We start from the raw sequence: 23,625 nt of genomic DNA on the forward strand, positions 1-23,625 counted from the left end.
ATGGACGTGGCAACGTTTGGGTCGACTTGTTCTCCAGCGTCTGCCCAATACGTGAAGAACCAAAACGCCAAAGAACTGTCCAATAAATTCCCCCGTGCTGCCGAAGCCATAATCCACAAGCACTATGTGGACGATTATCTCGATAGTTTCCGTACCGTCCAAGAAGCAATAGAGGTAGTGAACGAGGTCAAAACAGTGCATTCGAGAGGAGGTTTCAAGATGCGACACTTCTTGTCCAATAAGGTAGAGGTCCTACGTGGTATCGGCGAAGTTGCAGACGCAGAAAGCAAGAACCTGTCGTTGGAAAGAGCTGGGATTGTTGAATCGGTACTTGGAATGAAATGGCTACCAGGAGACGACGTTTTCACCTACTCCTTCGTTATGAGAGACGATCTCAAGCGGATTTTGGAGGTGGACCATGTTTCAACGAAACGCGAAGTTGTTAAAGTGGTGATGACATTTGTGGTACCTCGGTATTCGGATTCTATTTGCTGACCACTGATTAAACATGTGTTGTTCGTTCGATAGTCCAGTATATTCTGATTCTCTATTATTATACATAGCAAGGCCTACTCATATTAGATTGCACATCTCCTTTTTTTTATATAATGTTTTTGAATCATATTTCAGTCAACCTAATCAAATCATTTATACAATAAAATTGTTAAATCTCGCAGGTAGTCTTCTTGTTTTATAATGATCACTTAACTCTACATTATCAAATCCCTGGAAAGTTTCTTCATCTGATGAAATGATTCTCTCAGCTTGATCTTCTGCTTGCATTGTTTCAACTGCAGGTGTCAATACATATGGCATTATTGAACCATTGCTGGATGTCGATGGTGCTGTGTCCTCTTCTGAACCTGCAGTGGTAATTGATGTAGTTGCTGCTTCTGTAAATGGAGGGATAAATTTTTTCAAATGTGCGACATTTCTTTGAAATGTTTTTCCTGTATCTTGATCCTGTATTGTAGCTCTCGGACCAGCGCGATCCAGCACAGTGTATTTAGCTGTATTGAACGTTGTGGCTAATTTGTTGGATGGTAAACGATTTTCCATTAACACAGTATCTCCCTTCTGGATGTCTGAAACCTGAGCATGACGCCTTCTGTCCTCCCTTATTTTCCCTTTTTCTTTATTGATTTTGTCCAAATCTCGATACTCTGATGATGGAGGTGTAGTTTCAATATCCTCGATTGAAGGCAACTTGGATCTGATCGTACGACCGAAACACATTTCAGTTGGAGTTTTACCGGTTGTTGAATGAGGAGTTGTATAGTACATTAGTAAATAATCATTCAAGTCTTTCTTCCAATCTCGTTTCAATGCGTAACTGATCTGTAGCCGCTTCAAGAGTGACCTGTTTTGTCTCTCTACCAACCCATTTTCTTGAGGCCAATATGGCGCGGTATGATTTAGTACAATCCCGTTTAATTTGCAAAATTCTCCAAACTCTTTTCCAATGAATTGTCTGGCATTGTCAAGCGTTATTGTCCTTGGATATCCTAGTCTCGTGAATATTTTGGCTAACTTTTCAACAGTATCACGAGAATTTATTCTTGACATAACTTCTACTTCTTTGTATCTACTGAAATAGTCGACTATTACCAGCAAGTACTCTCCGGATGGCAAAGGACCCATGAAATCGATTGCAACGTCTATCCAGGGTTTTGTTGGCAATTCTCGTCTGCTCATCGGGAGCGGTTTATTTGGCATTCCGACTAACTGGCAACCTTCACAGCATGAAACATAATCCTTTGCCTCGCGATCCATGCCTGGCCACCAGGCGCGATCTCTTAATCGTCTTTTCATGATTGATTCCCCAGGATGGCCTTCATGAGCGAGCTGCAGCATGCGTTGACGAAGTTCCCGAGGTACAACAAGTTTATTCCCTCTTACAATTGTGTCTTCAATTAAACCCAATTCATTCCGGAACGGTTCATACGACTTCACTAAAACGTTGCTCCAGTTTCCTGATACGAGTGAATCTCGAACAGCTTTGAGTTCGAGGTCTGTTCTTGTAGCGTTCTCAATCTCTCCTACGTCCACCGCTACTGATTCCTGTACCGCTAGAACTAAAAAATGATTGTCCTTCTCGAATTCAACAGGATCCTCTGCTATCACCAGTCTAGAGAGCGAGTCAGCAATATTATCAGAACCTTTCCTATATTTCACAGTGTATTTGAAGGATTGAAGCCTCAACACCCATCGTTCAATTCGAGCACAAGGCGTGGATGAAGGCGAAAATATGGTTTCCAACGGCTTATGGTCGGTCTCTAATTCAAATTCTCTACCGATGAGATAAACTGAAAATTTTTCGACTGCCCATACCAGTGCAAGCGCCTCCTTTTCCGTTTGGCAATATCGTTTCTCGGTTATGGTTAGACTTTTGCTTGCATAGCTTACAATCTGTGGATTAGCATCCGTTCTTCCTTCAAACTGAACAAGCACTGCACCTAGAGCCACTGGAGAAGCATCAGCTATAACTCGAGTTCTCAAAGAATTATTGAAAAATGAAAGCGTTTTTACATTAGCAATCATGCTTTTCAAAAGGTCAAAGCTGCTTTGATGTTTTCTTTCCCATGTAAACCTATTATTTTTGCATATAAGCTGCCTTAGAGGTTCCGTTATTGTAGCTAAATCAGGAATAAATTTTCCCACGTATGTTACTAGACCCAAGAAGCTTCTAACTTCTTCAGAGTTTCTTGGTTCGCGAAACTTTTGCAGTGCTTCAATTTTACTTTTAGTTGGCTTAATTCCTTCCGATGAAATCAGATGACCCAGAAACTCGATTTGTTTGACTTTGAAAATACATTTGTCCTTGTTTAGCAATATGTTCCTGCTTTCCAGAACATGGAGCACTTTCTTCAACGCTGCATCATGTTCTGCATCAGTGTCTCCCGAGACGATTATGTCATCTATATAATTTACAACATTATCACATTCCGATAGAATATGTTCCAAAATTTTCTGGAACATTTCTGGAGCACAGGAAATGCCAAACATTAGGCGTTTATATCTGAATAATCCTTTATGACAAATGAAGGTTGTTATATATCGTGATGATTCTTCCAGTTCTATCTGAGAAATTGAAGTAAAATACAATTTTATGAACATACTAAGTATATATAAAAATGCACAATTCATATAGTAGATATTCCCGAAATGTTTGACTATTTTACTACTATTATTATTATTACTCTTTAAGAGTTCTTACTTGGTGAAAGGCATCTTTGATGTCTAATCGACTAAAGAATCTTGCTGATTTGAATTGAGGCAGAAAATCTTCAAACGTAGGCATCACATGGTATTCTCTCTGAATTGCTTGATTTGGTCTTCGCATATCCACACAAAGCCGAAGATCGCCGTTATCTTTCACAATGGTTACCAATGGTGATACCCAAGGCGATGGACCCGATACAGGTTCGATGATGTCGCGTATCAACAGTTCATTTAATTTCTCTTCGATCCGACTGAGTAACGCAATAGGAGGACGACGAGCTCTTTGAACTATTGGAGTGATGTCTTGATTAACAGGAATCCTTACTCGAACATTTTTCATCTTAGGAAATGGTCGATTCGCTATAGGAACTACCGCGTTGATTGATTGTTCAGGATTCGTAAATCCAATTTTCAGCACTCCTAAGCACTTTGCAGTTTCTTTTCCAAGTAGTGACTGCAAACCGCCTTCCACAACATAGAACATTGCGATTGTTTCAAATTTACTGCTTCCTGATTCTACTGTAATGGTTGCTTCAAACACATTCACTATCTTCAACGGCTTTGCTTCTCGACCATATCCCCGAAGAATTGTATTAGGAACTTGTTGTGGAATCCAGCTTCTTAATCCTTGTTTCTTCATATATTTCCAGGTTGCATCGTCGATAATATTCTTTGAACTACCTGAATCAATTAACACCTGGATCAACACTCCTCCAATCTTAGTCCATAAAAATTCGTCGCCATCACCGATGTTAAAAATGAAACTTTCTGATTCATTTAGATGAGGTTTTTCTTCTTCCACGATAGCACGGACATTTCCATATCTGGTTCGCTTCTCTGGACGATGCGCCGATGGTCCTTCGTATCGCCGTTTGAAATTTTGTACTGATCGACATACTTTTGCATAATGACCTATCTTGTGACACTTTTCACATTTCCTTCCACGGGCCGGACATTCACGGTCTGTTGCATGGTGATTAAGCAGTCCACAACGATAGCAGGTAATACGGTTATGTTTTATTGAATTGTTGAGTTTGTTGATTCGTTCAACGTTATCAGTTGTAGTTAATGGCGCGTTTTCAAATCCAGGTCCCGCAATTGTTTTCGCTTGTTGTTTAATCGATTCGAACGAGTTCACCATTCGTGTGAGTTGTGAAAGCGTCACTTTTTCTTCATGTAACAACTTTTCTCTCAGTTCCGTTGGTGCATAGTATATTACCTTATCAATAATCCTTAATTCCCGACTCTCTACACTCGTGTTCCCAAAATCACATCGTTTCGCCTGTTCCGAACATCGCATCAAGAATTTTGACAACGTTTCGCAAGATCCATCCTGAGTAGTTGCGGGTATTAATTTACAAAATTCATTCCGTTCAAATGAATCGTGTTGCTTCGGCAAAAAGTGTTGATCGAGTTTTTCAATTGCTATTTTGTAAGGGTCGATTCCTCGTTCCTTGTCTTCCTCGACATCCGCTCCATCAATAGAATAGAATAGATCCTGTAACTCTAAACCTCCCTTTGCTAGCAATATGTTCTTCAGCCTGGATGCGTTTCTCTCTTCACTTGCAGCTACAATGACTTCAAAATTCCTTTTCCACCTTATCCATTCTTTCCGGGTTAATGTTTCGGGAAGATGATTGAATTTGAAAGGATTTATATTCCAATTTTCCATTTCCGATAATTTCCGCTCTGAAAAAAAAAATAATGCACAACAGTGGTGGTTGTCAAGGTAACTAATGAAAGCTGTTGAATTTAAAACATTTTTTTTTTTTTTTTTTTTTTTTCGATCTAGGCAAGCCTTCTTTTTTTTTTTTTTTTTTTTTTCACTCATTGGTTTTCCATGCTCTTGGCAACAGATTTTGTTTTTCGTTTTTCCTTGCTACTAGCAACGGAGTGTCCTGCATGATGCAGTGGATCTTTTTTTTTTTTTTTTTTAACTCAGGCTTTTACGCCTTTCCCTGCTTTTAGCAGCGGAGTGTCCTGCTTAACGCAGTGGATCCTGATCGTATCAGATAATCTTTTCGATTTCTTATGACTTACCAACTTTTCAATCAAGTCCGATTAATCCTCGTCGCCAGATGTGGTACCTCGGTATTCGGATTCTATTTGCTGACCACTGATTAAACATGTGTTGTTCGTTCGATAGTCCAGTATATTCTGATTCTCTATTATTATACATAGCAAGGCCTACTCATATTAGATTGCACAACATTATTTGATCTCCTGGGACTTATCGCATTTTTTCTCGTTCATGGGAAAATCCTGATTCAGGACATTTGGGCCAGAGGAATCGGATGGCACGATGCCATTCCCAACGATCTATATGAACGCTGGCGTACTTGGACGAACCTTTTTCCGAAACTGGACTTACTTCGTATTCCACGATGTTATTTTCGGTCGGCTCTTCCTGAAAACGTAAACAACCTACATATTCATATTTTTTGTGATGCCAGCGAAGGGGCGTTCTCATGTGCTGCTTGCTTTACCTTGCTTACCGTCCTCTCGTGGATTTGTTCTGAGCATCGCCGGTACAATAAGTTTATTGCCGTCCGCGTCGGTGAAATCTTATCAAGCACAGATCAAATAGAGTGGAGATGGATCCCCACGAAGCTTAACATCGCCGATCAAGCAACAAAGTGGAATAGTGGACCACGGCTTTCGACAGAGAATCCTTGGTTTCGAGGACCGAATTTTCTGTACGAAGAAGAAGGCTCATGGCCAATACAGCGTTCAGTTGCTCCGACTACAGAAGAGCTCCGCTCAGATGCCATCATTTTGTGCCACCACACACCGCGGTTGGATATCCCAATCGATGTATCCCGGTTCAATTCGTGTACTAGGATTCAACGAACGGTAGCATTCGTGTTCCGCTACGTGGATAACTGTCGTCGAAGGAAAAGACACGAGAGTCTGCAACTGGGAGTTCTCACTCAGGACGAACTGAAGCGAGCTGAAGAACTACTGTGGAAGGTCGCTCAAAAGGAGGTATTCGCGGAAGAACTGTCAATTCTCGCTAAGCCACAGGGACCTCCAGAGAAACGACACTGTACAGTGTCCAGATCCAGTTCTATTTACAAGACATGGCCATTCATGGACGATCGTGGGATCTTGAGGATGCTCGGCAGAATCGGTATGGCTCCTTACATACCAAGAGAAGCTATAACATTTCTAACATTTCTGATAATTGACTGATATCGTCGCTTTAACCATGCAAATCGGGAAACAGTCGTGAACGAGATCCGTCAACGATTTGAGATTCCGAAGCTTAGATCGATAGTGGAGAAGATTGCAAAGAATTGTGTTCCGTGTCGTATCTTCAAAGCTGCTCCGAATCCTCCACCAATGGCTTCTCTACCAGCGGTGCGTCTTACATCCTTCGTCCGTCCTTTTTCATTCGTTGGGCTCGATTACTTCGGACCGGTTTTCGTAATAGTTGGTCGAAGTCTCGCGGAACGGTGGATTGCACTGTTCACATGCCTGGCAGTTAGAGCAGTGCACATGGAAGTGGTGCATTCTCTCAGTACGGTATCCTGTATCATGGACGTTCGTCGTTTTGTAGCTCGCCGGGTCCCCCACGAGAATTCTACTCGGACAACGGGACATGTTTTCAGGGAGCCAGCAAGGAGCTCAAGGAAGAAATTGAAAAACGAAATGACGCCCTCGCATCAACATTCACGAGCGCCGAAACAAGCTGGATATTCATCCCTCCTGCTGCCCCCATATGGGGGTGTTTGGGAGAGATTAGTGCGGTCAGTCAAGGTGGCAACAGGGGCTGTACTGGATGCGACCCGCAAACCCGATGATGAAACCTTGGAGACAGTCATCCTAGAAGCTGAGGCTATGATCAATAGTAGACCGCTCACCTTCGTGCCACTGGAGACAGCTGATCAGGAGGCTTGGACTCCTAACCACTTTTTGCTGGGCGGTTCTACTGGAGTGAAAATTCACCCTACGGCTCCCGTGGACAGTCGCACTGTATTGAGGAGTAGCTGGAAGCTACCGCAATTCATCACTGAAGGATTTTGGCGGCGTTGGCTCAAGGAGTACTTGCCTGTAATCACCCGCAGGTGTAAATGGTTTGAAGAAGTGAAAAAGTGAAGAAGGGATCTGGCCGTTGGCGACTTAGTGTTGGTGGTCAGTGGATCCACGAGGAGCCAGTGGTCAAGAGGACGCATCGAGCAGGTGTTTCTCGGCAAGGACGGGAGAGTACGTCAGGCGCTCGTACGCACTGCAACGGGAGTTCTTCGACGACCAGCAGTAAAACTTGCCGTTTTGGACGTCGTGGACAATGGTAAACCTGGTTCAAAGACATCCGGAGTTCCAGAAGACCAAGGTTTACGGGCGGGGGAATGTTACGACGGACCCCCTGTTGCAACAGCGACTCAAAATTCAATATTCTGCTTTGACGGGATATCCATAGTTCGCTAGGTTATGGAATTTTGATACGTAACGATCACGGCTACCTTCACTCACATCTATGTCACGTTAAGTAACGCAACATCGATCCTCTCTTTCCCCCTCTCCTTCTCGTGTTACGTAATTTGTACACGAAGCCTAAGTAATCATCTCGACGCGTAGAAGATATAATTGCAGGGGAAGGTGATACATATTAGAAAAAAAACAATTTCTTTTTTTTGTTTTATAATCTCAATTAGGCTGCTGTTACATCAGATACTACTTTGTACGAAAATGTGGACTTACCAATCATACGCAATCGTCAGGAGTAAGCAACTACACATAATTATATTGGTGTGCTTACATTGCTTACCCTCCCTTCCTTCGAACTCGTCCATAGCAAAACGCATGAATCGAGCCAACAAAATAGTCTCTTTCTTCGTCAGTTGTCGTACAATCCAGTATTCTTATGAACTCGGATTTAATGTAACCGCAGTCTTATATTCTTCTAAGAACATAAGCATGAAACCTAGCACAAATAATTTACTGAGGAAAAATCGATAGAATTTACAACACAAATGAACTGTACCGTCCCTAATAATTTAATTTTAGTATCACATAGGAAATACTATATAATTTTATGACGTTTTATAATTCTGAAAAAACATTATGTAAAACAATCATATAATCAATTAAATATATATATACTAGAAATTAAACTAAAAATATATGTTTTCATATTACAGAATATCATTTTTGTTCAATATTTATAAAGTTCAAAGTATTTATGAATACACTGCAGTTAAAAAAACTAAATCCCTTTTGTCTGATGATTTCCTGAGGGCGTATTTAGTTCTGCGCGGAGAGATGTTGCTAGTTGCTCTTGGTTGTTAGTGTATCCACCTTTCAGTTTTTCGTTGACATAGGAATTCGTTGATCCATCAGTCCTCTGTGCAGACAAATACGGCGAAACAGATGAACCTTGTGCTGTTCCTGCAGGTAGACCACTCGAAGCTTTGGCTGTTTCTCCGGAAGAAATTACCGCTTGTCTACCGGCTTGGTTTCTGTACCCGACTCGATTAATACCCGCATTTGAATTGGTGAATCGCGAGGCATTTCCGTAAACATTACCGACACCGTAGCCACGGTCTGTCTCTCCATGTCGGCTATTGACACTTTGTCCACTATTGCTAAATCCAGGTAATTTACTTCCAGTACCGAGTGGATCGGAAACTGACTTGTTCGTAAAAGCATGCTGGGGCGATTGGTTACTATACGGAAATTGGTTTTGTTTATTCGCATTATTTGATGGATTATCGTTGGAATTTTTATTCGTGTGATCGGAAATTACCTGATTTTGAGCAGGAATGTTTAGCGGATTCGTTATTTGACCAGTTCCCGAATTCGAACTCAGTTGATTCTCACCAACTGCGGGTATTGAATATTTGTCTGTAGATCTTGGTTCGCTGCTGGATTTTTGACTATTAGGAACTTGATTTTGAGCTTGATCTATCCTTCCTTGGTAAGCGTTTGAATCAGCATCTGTTGACTTGGAAGTCCCGGTAATTGTATTTCGTTGTGTTAAACCACTCGGTAACGCTTTAAGTTCATGTCGATGTGGATTTTGATTTGATGACGTGGGTGATCCGAACCTATTTGAATTAGTGTTTTGAACACTTGTTGAATTGACAGGCCCATCGGTTGGAGAACCAACATTTTTAGGGTTTAAATTTCCAATTCTAAAATTATTCGAATCTTCGGAGCCAGATGCGAATTGATTTCTGGTGCCCTGCGCCTCTCCTGTTGCGGAATTACTACTTGGATTACCGGAATTTAGTGAATGAAACGGAAAGGGACGAGCACGATCCTGATTGAAATTTGTATTCTGATTATCATTTAAACCATTAGCTCGCAAATTGAGTGGGTTATTCAATCGTTGATATCCTGGAACATTTGAGAGTTGAGCTAAATCACGAGAAGATGTTCCACTTTGAGGACTGTTAGAATCTGCTGGACTATATCCGAATGAAGTTGGTTTTCTTCGTTGAATAGAATCATTCGGTGTGAAATTAGATTCTCCCTGATTAGAATTTCCTGTACCAAATGGCAGCTGCTGTGGGCGACCCTCGCCTGTAGACCCATACGTACCAGGCTCTACCTGAGCAGATCTCAAAGGATTATTCGTTATTGGTTGCCCTAAGCCGTAATTCCGGTTAGCAGGGTTTGTTTGTTGCAGAAATCCATTTGACTGGTCATAACTTGGAACTCCACTTTGAGGATTGTTCAAATCTGATCGACTAGATCCGAATGAAGTTGGTGTTCCTCGTTGAATTGAATCATTCGGTGTGGCATTGGTTTTTCCCTGATTGGGATGTCCTGTACCAAATGGCAACTGGCGTGGTTGATTTTCGTCTGATGATCCATACCTAATAGGCTCTACGAAACCAGCATACGGAGGACTATTCGTTTTTTGTTGTGCTGAGACATCTTGTGTTTGTTGAAAATTTCGGTTATCTGGCTTTGTTTGTTGCGGGAATCGATTTGATTGGTCATAAATTGGAACTCCACTTTGAAGATTATTGAAATCTGCTCGACCAGATCCAAATGAAGTTGGTGTTCCTCGTTGAATTGAATTATTTGGTGTGGCATTGGATTTTCCCTGATTGGGTTGTGTACCAAATGGCAACTGCTGATGACGACCTTCGTCGAGAGATCTCGAAGGATTATTCGATCTTTGTTGTCCTAAGCCATCCTGTGAGTACTGATAGTTTCGATTATCGGACTGTGGCTGTTGCGGGAATCGATTCGATTGATCATAACTTGGATTTGTGCTTTTAACATTGAGTCTGGAAGTATCGCCCAACCTTCGTTGCCCAAAATCATTCGGTGCGTAAAGTCTAACATTCAGTGGTATTTGTCCGGTATTCGGGGCACCAAACGGATAATTTTGGATATCACCATAATCCCGGAACGAATTTGGTCTTGCTGCATTCCCACGAGAATTATAATCTGGTTGTTCAAAATTTGGAATTTGCTGATTTAAGCTGTTACTATTACTATAAGGTCTTGTTTGAGCACCGTTGTTGTTTGGTGATCTAAGTGAGCCAGATGAATTTGGTACGTCGCCATCTCTACCATCCAATCCATTCGGTGTGGTTAGTCTGTTGCCGGATGTTGGATTCTGCGGTTGGCCCGAGTTGGAAGAAGGGTTTCCACTAACACTATCCCTTCCCAAATTATACGAGTCATCATTGTTGTTCAAAAATCTTTGCGAATCACGTGGTTGAGATTCTGTGTTCTGAATATTGGGTGGATATTCAGACCTAGATGGATTATTGGTTCTATATAGTGGTGATGTTGGATAATTCTCTTCAATCCTGTTCGGAACTATACGGCCACCACTGGTAGCTACATATAGCGGAACAGCACTGCCGATGGTTTGTCTGGGATACGGGTAAGTATTGAAAATTATCCCATTCCGATAATCACGATCGTTTCGTGAGAAGTTTGGTGGCAAGCTTGAACCAGAAGGTAGACTGCGTTGGGCGATGCCAATAGGTACTGTAAATATACGATAATGTTATTCGCATAATTTTAGAGATCGACAGATAAAATGCTTATCGACCCCACTAATCTCGCAACACCTGTAGCCATCACCTGTCTCAGATATAAAAAATTATCCATACCTGTGAATGCTTGTGGTCTTAATTCTGGTACTCCCGACCCATATCTCACATTTTGATCAGGCAATAGTTGTGAAGATTGACGTTTCCTTGAACTGTCGGCATATCCGCTGTGAGATGGATAGCTTAGATCACGATATGCATTGTATCCATAAGGTCGGATGTAAGTTTGTGGATGATAGGATGCAGGTGCAACTTCTAAGCCGGAAACGGCCCCAATCAGAACTAGCACGAAAAACTGGCACAAGTACACCATCATTTTTTTTACCTGGATAGACGCTTAGCTCTTATCCAAATCTGTCAACCCAGATTATACTATGATTAAAATGTGTCACTTCTCACTCACAATTGGTTTTGGCGCAACGTATCGGAACTAAATGCAGTTACAAATGCAAGGAACAAATGCTTTTATAATCAAACGCACCAGTCTATTACCCAGTGATAAATATCCCTACTAATCGTAGAACCGCTAATAATATCTGATAAATAAAGTACAGATGAAACACTCATCTGATATAACTTAACAAATCCTATGCATACTAGTTCTGCGCTAATCTGTCATAATGGCAAATTGCATGCATCGAGATTAAACAGAGGAGGAGACTATTCTTTAGCCTTTAGGACAAATGCAAATTAAAGCAAATCTATGGAACACGATCGCAGTAGAATCAATCGATCGCCTCTTAATAACTGTGTTTCGGCAATCATCATAAATGGAAATTATAAATTACATCATTCAACATGCAGCACGATCGTTTTGATCGATGCGTTGGAGATGTATCAGTATCGATCGGAATCCATTGTAATATATCATTGATAATGGCCGGCAGCAGTTTTAGATGCAACCAAAAAACAATCAATCTAGTGAGATTGCCTCAAGGCTTCCGGGATAAGGGAGGAATTAAAATATCTGTTCAAATATCCAATCTAACCCTAAGTTAAATAAAAAGTTCAAGAAAAACTGTGTGCTGCAAAAAAAAACCATGTGAACATGTCTGCAAAGCTCGTTTGGGAATCCAAATATATGAAAGTGAAAATGGACAATGTTTTCAACAACGGTTATTATCCAAATTATAGCAAAGCAATTTCAGCTCTCACTCTATGCTTAGGTATTATATACATCATTCGAACTATGTATCAACAGCGCTATACACAGTATGTCGATTAAGCTTCAGGTATATATGTGAAAATGAATCTTTAAACAAGTTGTTTTAATATATGTTGATTCTATTTGCACTAGTTACCCACGGCTTCAGTACTCTTTTTACATCGATTTAATAGAGATTCAAATTAGTGGTCTAACTTATTTTAAGAAATTCAACGTTTGTCGTTCGTTTGTCGAACGAATGCCGTCAAACATGTCCTTTAATTTTTTTTCTTTATTTTTGATAGAGGGGAAAATCCAAAGGGTGCCAAATCAGATGAATACGGTGAATAATCAAGAATGAAGACGCGATTTCGAGTCCAACAAAATTTCATTGGAAAGAAATACTTGATAGATGGGCGAAATGTCAAAATCAAACGTCGAAAGAATCAAACTGAGATTACTTCGAAAAAAAATATTTTATCCAGAAAATTATGTGTTTTTCCGTCGAAAAAAACTGTACAATTTCAACTCGGACACCTGATATACCAAAAGTACAAGTATGAAGCCGGATTTTTTTATGATTAAAGAAACACTTTTTGCATCAGAATAAAAAAAACTCTATATTATTCGAAGTATTTTCCATCGATAGTGATATATATTTCCTTTCTCGGGTGGATGCTACACCAAAAAAAATCCCTTTAGAGGCAATCCATCCATTACAATTTTCCACATTTTCGTAAGAATTAAAGCACTTTTCAGCAAGTGCGTATCTCATCGATGCAAATATGTCCCAGCTTTGCAGTATGTAAGGGGGCATTTATTATATCCGTCCATGACGATTTGGCAGTGCAACCGATGATGATGATTCCCGTGGACTTATGATTCTCGAAATAAATCCACTATTTATCACTAGTCTCAATCCAATGTAGAAATGACTTTATTTGACATATTTTCAAATCTTCTGGATCCTTCCCATGACCTTGTGGCTTCTTGAATTACATTCAATTGTGCCGCGAGTTGTTGTTGCGTTCGAGTGTCAGATTCGTCTAATTCTGGTTGCAGTTCATTGTCCTCGATTTTTTTTCGGAAGTCTTTCACGCTCTTTGTATCTCTCGTCAAAATAATCATTTTCATATTTTGAACCACTTAAAGCACTGTGATTTTTCAAGATAATGTTCACTGTAAGCTTCGACAAGAATTCGATGCGATTCTGTTGCAGGTTTCTAGAAATGGAAGGGTAAATGATGTTAGTTTGTCCGATTTTGGGTGTGTTCACGCAACTAGTAAATGAAAATCGATTTTTCTTCATGAAAATCACATGTAATCAAGTTGAGTTTGGGATTGTTGAAAAGCCCCATATCTCTAGTTGCTAATATTACCATAAGGCGTTCAAAATATTCAAATTCTTATATTTTCTAACGATTTTTATCGAGACGAAAAAACCGGACGGTTTGTCCGGTTTGAAAAATCACTATTTTTGAACGAAGATGTTCGAATTCTCAAGTAGATGTTCCATTTCTCATTGTTCTGAGTTTACTTTCATCGTATTGATCCATTCATAATTGAGGTTTTCTCCAGAATATTGCCTTTTCTTGGGTGTTTTAAAGGTGAATAGCACTCAACACAGAGAAACTTTATTTCTGCTTCGCGCGAAGGACAACAAAACAAAACAAACAAACTGCAGTGCGCCACGCGGCTGCCATATTAACCATGTGCACAAACCCACTTTAGTGCATTGGAAAAACCATGATCAGAATTGAGGTCATCGAGATGCATTAACTACATGATTTCTATATATAAATCTGATACAAATGGTGTGCAAGCATGATGTTTATAATATTTATAAGTATTATAATCCAGAAAAGGTCTGAATACGTACAAAATAATCATCTGGTGGTTGATTTGAAGTTAGCTCAAATGAGAGGCTCATTGACACCAATAGAGAACTGTTCCTTTGCCAAGATAACCAACATGTGACGGATAAGAATTGTATGAATTCGGAAATATATAAAAGGAAGTACCCCAACAAACTGATTTTACCCTTAATTAAGTCCCATAATGGTCCAGTTAAGATTTTGCCAGATCTAGCTAGTTGTCATCCCATCAAGGACATGCTTCAATGACACATCAATTGTAGGAACCAATACCAGATTTATTCTATTCCCGAATATTCAAAGAATCACACCTTGAAGAACGAGCAGCTGTTCACCATCACAATTCGAGAAAGAAGAATCTTTCCGTGTTTATTTATCTGTTTCTAAGAAACATCTTAAATCTTGCTGCTACAATCATGTCTATTAGGAATGTATGGGAAAATCGACTTTAAAATTTCAAAAAGTTATCCCAAACCAAATGTTTACCACCTCGAAAAAACACCCTATGTAAAATTTCAGCTCAATCGGACTTAAGCGAGAGTGGCGCAACACGGTCACATTTTGAGTTTTTTTTTTCGAAAATCGAAAAATCACCCAAGGGGAGAGTAAAAGAAATCGGGGTTTTCGAAAAAAAATTATTGATGCCAAATGTCTTAAAATTGCATGAAACGTCGAGATCTTCACGAGATTATCACGAACGTTAAGTTGATCTTCATCGCTTGCAGTGAGTTTTTTTTTATTGAAAACTTGTCACCCATTGCACATATAAATGGTGGTGTATGCCATTTCCGGGCAATCGTGAGTAGATTCATAAAACGTAGCCAGAGTTATTCCATTCGGCATTCCATTGCCGAAGTCGTCAAAAACATGAATTTTGTGTGATGAATTGCCATCCTTTACCATTTTTCGATTTCACTCTCAATTGGTGACGCTGAATTTTATGCTTTGATTTTCACTAACACGCAATGATCTTCATTTTCGACCTAACGAATACCATGACGAAAAGGAAGTCGCAAATGAAAAATGAACTTCATGGCAAGCTGATGTTGATGTTCATTCCACTGGGGTTCATTGATAGTGTTGTTTCATATTTATCGACTCTCGCTTGAGCAGTAGGTTATCAATACAAGGAAGACAGAAATTCGCCGAATTTGAATGTCGTGAACGTGAATATTTTCGGCACTGGATGTAAGCTTTAAACGAAGTCGGCTAATTCCGTAACAGCAGACGCTTTTTACTTTATATTCTTTGAGGGGGACCCCTGTCTGGAAGGCCGAAAAATAATGAATTTTGGTGATTTTTTTCGAATGTTAGGGATAGAGTGAAGTGTTCGGGTATTTTGGTTAGTGTTTGAGGTATATTCGAAGATGTATTTTTTTGAGTGCACGATTTATGATTATTACGCTGTTGACAGATGGATGTGTAGATGCGGTCTGAGAATCGGTACCCTACTGGTGGTATCAGTTCGGAAGCAACGGGGTGTCTCAGAACGAATTCCAATTAATATTTTGAAACTTCAGGACAGTACCTAAAGCGTTACATAAATCTTTTTTAAAATTCGAAAAATTGCCACAATAGCGGCCATTTTTGTTTAAAATGAGTTATTTTTCGTGAAAAAACGCTATTCAGAAGCTCATAAAAAATCGATAAAATTAGATATCAAAAAACGGCTATGTAACGCTTTAAATAATTCATTTTTACATGCTGTTAAAAATTTTCAGCCAAATCGGTCGAGTAGATCCTGAGATATCGATACCACCAGTTGAAAAAACAATTCGTACAGCAATACTATATATCTTGAGCTGACTTCATACTTTTGGCTGTAACTTTCCAACGGAATCGAATATCAAATAAGCTTCCCAAAAATGCAAAAGACAAAAATTCGATTTTTTCGACTTTCCAGACAAGTGAAAATTAAGTTTTGATTGCTGTATGGGGGCTGAATAACTGGAAAGGTACATGGTACATAATTTTTACACCAGTCAATGCAAGAATCCCGCAATGGTAGAATTCTGGTTGTTTTGAAATTATCCAGTCATTTTTTCTATTTTTTTTGAGATCGGAACAATTAAAATTATTCTTCTGGCCATGGACCGGAAGGAATAGTAATCTAAAGGTTTTAGACGTTGTCAGACGTTGTCAGTTACTCGGTTGCGAGTAAACGTCAAACGATCCGAAGAATTACGAACGCACCCATATAACGAAATTTAACATTTGATTTGTATGTATGAGGCTACTTGCCCGTTTAAAAGCAAAACACTTTGTAGCTGGCTGCGAGTAGCCCCATACATGCAAATTGAATGTCAGATTTCGTGGTATGAGTGCGTTCGCAATTCTTCGGATCATTTGACGATTATTCGCAGCCGAGTAACTGACAATGTCTTAACCCGGCTTAAGGAAGCAATGTCTGGAGAATAAATGACGGAGGAGGTGGATTCTCCCTGTTAACTTTTCCTAGATAAATCTTGACAGATCCTGTAACATGTTGTCGAGCATTGTCATGCTGTAAAATTATTTTTTCTATTCTCTTATTCCGATTATTTCTCCTTCATGGCTGTTTTCCAATGTAGTAGGCGTCGTGCACAAATTACGTGACGCGAAAAATCCGAATTCTCTTTTCTTGTGCGGTTTTTGTGCGTCTTTTTAGCGGTTTATGAATTTTTTTCTCGAAGGTTTATATGCATTTCAGTGCGAAAAAAGCATATTTGCGTTTAAATTATCCACTTCTCAAATCATTGCCATCCTTCCATCAAATGCTCTAAGTTGCGCATGACATGATTTCTAATAGCAACAAGTTTCGACAGCGTGGATTTGAGTTATTTTTATGGGGGAACATTTTTTTTATGCGGTCCCTATCTACAAAAAAATGTTTTCTTCAAATTGTGTACCGAACACGATTTTTTAAAGCTACTGTTGAAGTTTTGTACTAAAAATCGTACAAAACTTCAACAGTAGCTTTAAAAAATCGTGTTCGGTACACAATTTGAAAAAAACTAATTTGCGATTTTTTGTGCGGTCCCTATTTCTCGCACAAAAACCGGTTTGTCTGTAATACAATATAACATCAATGTTTTGTTTTATGAATAAATCAATTCCGAAGCGAGGTGTCATCGTTGTATCGAAACAATCTACTCTCTGTTAAATAATTCAAATAATTTATTTACAGTACTAGTTTTCATATTTGGTATTTGCACAGGATAATTGCGTGTCTCTCTACAGGGGAAACATGCACTGTAATGTTTGTGTGGTACGTTATCGCTCCTTTTCATCGTTCCTTTTCTTTTTCGATTGAGTATCCCTCCTCAGTGCCTCGCTGGGTGATGGGGCGCGTCCTCCGTATGGCAGTAAATCAATATTCTGAATGTGTGCCCTCACTGATGCACCTGGTGCAAGTCCAACGTACCAATCCCCGACATTCTTGATTATGGTTGAATCCTTTACAAATTCACGCCAATCCTTTTTTCTATCCTCTTCTAGTTTCTTCCGATCGTAAGTCACCTCGGGATAGTTGGCGAAATCGTTGGAGTTATATGCGCCCGGAGCCGATTCGTCAAAGCTCGGAAATCCAGGACCTGAAGGACCGCTCGATCCTGATGGACCAGATGGAGCGCTGGAAATTCCAATTTCAAATGGCCCAGACGGCGGGGATTCTTCTGTAATCTCAAATTCAAATTTTGGAGGAATAAGACCAATTATGCTTTCATCGGGTGCCTTTCCTCCATATTCATTGTCTTCATCGGGAAAACGTACCTTACTCTCACCAGAATCGGGTCGATCAGTACTTGAAGGAGTCCTACTTGACGGAGTTGTTGGTCGCTTTCTGTCAAAATCATCATCATAGGATGATCCTGTCGGTCGCCCACTGTCATAACCATCATTTTCTGGTTTTGAACCATCATAACCACTTCCAGTGGGTCTTGAGCTGTCGTACCCCGGACCGGTGGGATGACTACCATCGTATCCAGCTCCTGTAGGTCTTGATCCACCTCCTGGATGTTCGCTCGCAGTAGGAAATACTCCTGGGCCAGAAGGACCCGTGATGTAACTCGGATTGTTGTTGTCAGCTATCTCGCTCTGCTCAACATGATTAATACCGAAGTTAGTGGTGGGTTGTGCCAGCAAATGGCTTCCTGCTCCAACTGTACTTTGAACAACTTTGTATCCAATGCCAGCTCCAGCGACGTATTGTACAGTTCGTTGAAGTCCCTTGTCATCCAAATAGGAGTACGAACCTCTAGTTATACCATCTGGTCCGGTAGCTTCCGACCGTCGCTGATCTGGACCAACCGATAATAATCTGCAAAACATTTCAAGATCAGTGGTTCCTGTAATTATAAGATTTGAAAATACGCTACTTATACTGCCCGGACCCACTGGGGCCACTTTCAAACGCCACCTTTCCGCGAACTTGTTTGTGCGTCTTATACAGCGGACTCTCGTACGCAATCGTATTTGGTGCATCGGGTACAGGATTTGCTACCTCGAAGCCAGTTCCTGCACCAGCCGAGTAGCGTACTGAATGCTTCTCACCAACGTCATCCACGTACGAGTACAGCCCATTGACTCGTCCGTTGCTGTCCGCTCCTTCTCGACGCTGGTAGTTACGTGTTTTGAATTGGAAATCATAACTAGGATCATCATAAGGATCGGCCTGAGGATCATCGGGGGTTCCGATGGGACCCCTTGGCACTTGGGATAGACTTTGCTTTCGATGAATTTTAGGTCCACGTGCGCGAAATCTGAAGTGTATGAAATATAGGGATATTAATTTTGCTGCAAAATTTATACTGTCTCTATTGAAATATGGAACAAACAAATAAAATAAGAACTGCTAGATATAGCAATTATTTATAACAATTTATGTACATAAATGAAAAATCTTGAACATGACGGAAACACAATACCAATCCATAATTCCAAAATTTGAATAGCTTTCAGAAAAATAACGGAATGTCTGTCCCCCATAGTTTTTCACCTCCAGTTGATCCTGTATTTGCCATCTACTACCAAAACGTATGGGGATTACGTCTAAACTACGATTGATGCTCTCCACTTGTGTGTACAACGCTCTACTTCTCACTGAGACTGAAACTTTTCTAGAGAAGGTGGTGTACTTATTGCGATAAAATGCTATTATTCGTGTGCTGTAGAAACGAGTCCATCTTGAGCAACAGGCTGTGCGAATGAGTCTGCTGCCCAGGTCACTATATATTGCAGCTATTTATTTGCATCCCCTCTCCAGTCCGGCTCTCTGCACGTCTCACACCAACGTACTACAAAAGATCGTGGGGGGATCTTCGCGTACCGATATAATCTTAGCACTCGATGACTATAACTTCCCCCTGGAAGTTATGGATCTTCGACGAGGAGATTAATTGTTATTTATCATCAAAGGCATCTACGGAATAGGAACTGACTCTCATCGAATGGATGCTGACTTTGGGATTCACACAATTGAATTCGCTTTCATATTCGAATGACATACTTTTCGATTTGGAGTTCATCATCAGTTATCCGGACATTGCCAATCTTGAGTCACCGGTCCCGTTATTGGCAGTTGATGATCAGAACAAGCCCTACGTCTTAAACCTGAACGCCCTCTACAGTACTGCCCACATCTCTGACTTTGTGTCTCTTCCACCTGTGTTTAATTTTAGGCTCTGCAAATTTGTCTCACTAAAAATATACTGTCGTCTATTGATTGGCTTCAAATTTGGACGAAGGGTCGGTTGAAGCAACAGCTGAACGTTTCTACGACAAATTGTATGAAATTCTCTGTGCACTGTGGTCATTCACTCGCTTTTTCTATTTCTTGTCTGTTCAACCATTCATTGAGGGGAAGAGAACTTTTCCCATCTTTAGGAAAAACAAACTATAACAGTCTCAATTCACAAATCGGGTAATCGGAGCTACCGTAGAATCGGGTAATCGCTTCTCTGCTGCGTTAGCAATGTTTTCGAAACTATAGTCCATAACAATTTGTACAATGTGATGCATCCACTTATATCGGAGTTCCAGCATGGTTTCGTCCAGCATCGTTCCACCACAACGAATCTACTCTACTACACAAATACACTGTATCGCCAAGTCGAAGTCTGTCGGTATGTCGACTTCATCAACGTCGATTTCGGAAGCGTTCGAAACCGTGCCGATCCTGTATGTTGATTGGATCTTGTCCCGCTTGACCGGTCGCCAATCTTTTGATTCGATCAATTCTGCACACTTCACAGTCTTCTCAACGTGTCGACGAGTTTCAAGCGTCCATGATCTCGTTCATTTTCCATTATCCTGATCGTTGACTGATTATCTTCAAAAATTATAATATGGTCATCAGATTCTAGCCCTATATCTAGAAGAAAGCGTTTCATCCAGAGTGTATGACATGCAACTGTAACTAATGCTGCAAGTTCTGCCTCGGTAGGCGACAATGAAAACCGTGCTCTGCTTCCGTGTAGTCCAATTGACTGTACAACCCGTTAAACTTTGTATACACAACCCGTTACAGATCGGCGATCAATGAGGTCGTTTGCCCAGTCTGCAACTGAGTAAGCCTCCAACAATTTTGCTTCTATCTACACCTTGTATATTAGTCCATAATCCAGTATCGAAGAACCCGTTTGAGGTGATGATTCTTTCTCTTATATTTCCTTTGATGTATAGATAGCGGTCATTTTCAATCTATTTGAACCCTAGCTTCTTGACAAACTGGTGAAATCTTTGATTCCATGCAGGCGATGCTTGTTTGAGTCCATACATGGAACGATTCAAATGGCAAACCAGATTCTTCCCCTACAGAAATCCATCAGGCTGTGTCATGTAAATCTCTTCATTAAGTTTACCGTACAAAAATGCTGTCCGTACATCCATCTGATGAACGAGTAAACTATCTCGATTTGCCAAGGCTACTACCGCGCGTAACGTGTCCAGCTTTACCACTGGCGAGTAGGTTTCAGTATAATCGAAGCCTCGCTTTTGGCAGAACCCACTAGCAACCAGCCTCGCCTTATACCGATCCGGAACATTCCCATCTCCTCGCTTGATGCGGAACACCCACTTACAGGTAACAGGTTTTCTGCCTGCCGGTAGCTCTGTTAAATTCCACGTCGAAGTGAATCCATTTCTTCTATCAAATAGGGCAACATGGAAACGATCACTTTGCGCTTCTTCCATCCTGGGTCCATAAACTTATAAGGTTTCGGATGGGTCAAGAGGAAGACCGAATAAGAAAAACAGAGAACAAACTTTTAATGTAAAGGAAAAACACGTGTTATATTTTCTCGTATGGTTTATAAATTAAGATACTGATGACAGTAGTCTTTGGCAGTGTCGTAGCTCAACAGTCGGGGCAAACCGACCAGTGGTTGCCATCCCAATACTTTTCACGTCCCATTAATGCAGTTAAGATTCATACATCTCATCTCTGTTCCTAGGAGCTCGTCGTAGCCTAATTGGTTGCGTGTCCGCTACTAGGTGAACGGTCAAGAGCTCAATATGCAGGACCCTCTATTAACATGGTTTTTTCACCTCGGGTCATGGTTTGTCCGAAAAATGATCATGGTTTGTCCAGTTTTAGAAATCACCAGTTTTGAATGAAAAGTAGATGTTGCATTTCTCATTGCTTGAGTTTACTGTCATCATATTAATCCATTCATAATTTAGGTTTCCTTCAGAATATTGCCTTTTCTTGAGCATTTTAGAGGTGAACAACACTTAACACAGAAAAACTTCATTTCTGCTTCGCTCGTAGGAAACTAAACAAAATAAATTTGATTGAAAGTTAGCTCAAATTAGGGGCGCATTGACACCAATTAAAGATGGATTTTATAAACCTTTAAAACATGTGAATCCGTAAAAATATTCAATAAATCTACTGTATATCATGAAAAAGACAATTTTATTCATATGTTTTGATACATTTGAATACCTGTTTTGATACAGCTGCATTGAACTAGAGCATTCAAAAAGTGGATAAATCATGATCATATTTTCGTCTGGACAAACCACCTACCTCATACAAGTGTCGGCACACACAATATACAAATATTTTCACAAAATCAGCGCGGTGCATCATTTCATATATGTTTCACGCTTCATTTCGCTATTTCGTATGACTAATGAAATGAAATGTTGAATTCTTTAAATCTGATACAAGTTCTAAGTCAAGGTTTTCCTTTTTCCTCGCTACGGAATGTCTATGTTCGTAGCAATTTATTCACTGTTGAGTACTAACTGTCTTATATAGATGGCCAAAACACGACATTGAATTCCCACATAAATTTTCTTTGGGAAAATCTTAGTCATAACAATGGTTACCATTTATGATTTTTCATTGCACCCCCGAACATTATGGTCTATTCTGATTGTATGACCTTTTGTTAGGTCTTTCAAGTTCATCAGTAGAATTCAAAACAAACCTTTCACTTTTGTTTAGAATTTTACGCATAGTTCGTTATCACTTATCGCGGTTTGATCGCCAAAAACCGAGCAACTTACCCACGCGGCCCGGCTGTATAAACAGTTTCTTCGACACGACCTGTGTCCGGCTGGCGACTACCATATCTTCCCCTCACTATGGTTTTTGGATTACCACTAGCAGTGTGATAGTGGCCTCCAACATCAGAGTTTTTCAAACTGCAACAGAAACAATAACATTCAAATCGTTTGCCTCATTCGAACGGAATACACTATTACCCAAAACTGAATGAACCATCAGAGTTGATATGATTGAAATCCGATTGGTCTGAATGAGCGGACAAGATGCTCGTTAGAACTACACAAGCGGCCAATATGAGCTTCATTATCCTTAAATGAACTTCCTTACGCACACGCACTTAAACTAAACAAATCGGAATCACTTTAATCCTTCCATTGATTGGTTGTGACGTCTCAATGAGTGTACACGAATCCCGGCCAGAACTAGGAACTTTGTCGCGAATTCTACGACCAGAAATCACCTTATGCACCTTTCAACCGGACAAAATTCTACTCAATACTGATCCGAACCTGTGCCCACAAACTTCTTTATATACATTTTCCCACTAATGCTAATTTCCTTGCTTATATTTTCACAGCGCCCCCGAAAGACCTCATTGTGGGCCACCGCCGAAGTTGCTTCTATTTCGCGCCGCGCACAACAATCACCAGATGCGTTAAAGTTGAGGCTATTATATTTTCGAAGATTTTAGATTAAAACAGAACGCCTGCACACCGCTCGCTATTAGTCGACCTGAGGCGGCAGATGGGACCGGACTAAGAATGGGTGTAGAAGAGAGTGAGGGTCCCGTGCCGCCAATTGGGTGTTTCCACTGGGGCCATCCTATGAAACCCATGACGAGAGTGTGTGGGTAAAGATACTGGTAAATAC

General features: G+C 40.4%; 2 protein-coding genes across 2 annotated transcripts; one reads left to right on the top strand and one right to left on the bottom strand.

The window, feature by feature from the left end:
• On the top strand, positions 1–7,320 carry LOC129766901 (uncharacterized). Its single transcript, XM_055767499.1, has 3 exons — positions 1–473; positions 5,676–6,352; positions 6,449–7,320. The coding sequence occupies exons 1-3, from the start codon at positions 1–3 to the stop codon at positions 7,318–7,320; spliced, it is 2,022 nt and encodes a 673-aa protein (XP_055623474.1).
• On the bottom strand, positions 7,114–23,263 carry LOC129766902 (uncharacterized). Its single transcript, XM_055767500.1, has 7 exons — positions 22,953–23,263; positions 22,755–22,892; positions 18,617–19,000; positions 17,521–18,558; positions 17,426–17,474; positions 11,304–11,568; positions 7,114–11,178 (listed from the first exon to the last, which is right to left on the bottom strand). Exons 1-7 carry the CDS (start codon positions 23,057–23,059, stop codon positions 8,429–8,431), a joined length of 4,731 nt encoding a protein of 1,576 aa, XP_055623475.1. The 5' UTR covers positions 23,060–23,263; the 3' UTR covers positions 7,114–8,428.
• Positions 23,264–23,625: the final 362 nt, after the last annotated feature.

Source organism: Toxorhynchites rutilus, chromosome 2, assembly GCF_029784135.1.
Source record: "Toxorhynchites rutilus septentrionalis strain SRP chromosome 2, ASM2978413v1, whole genome shotgun sequence".
NCBI lineage: Eukaryota > Metazoa > Arthropoda > Insecta > Diptera > Culicidae > Toxorhynchites > Toxorhynchites rutilus.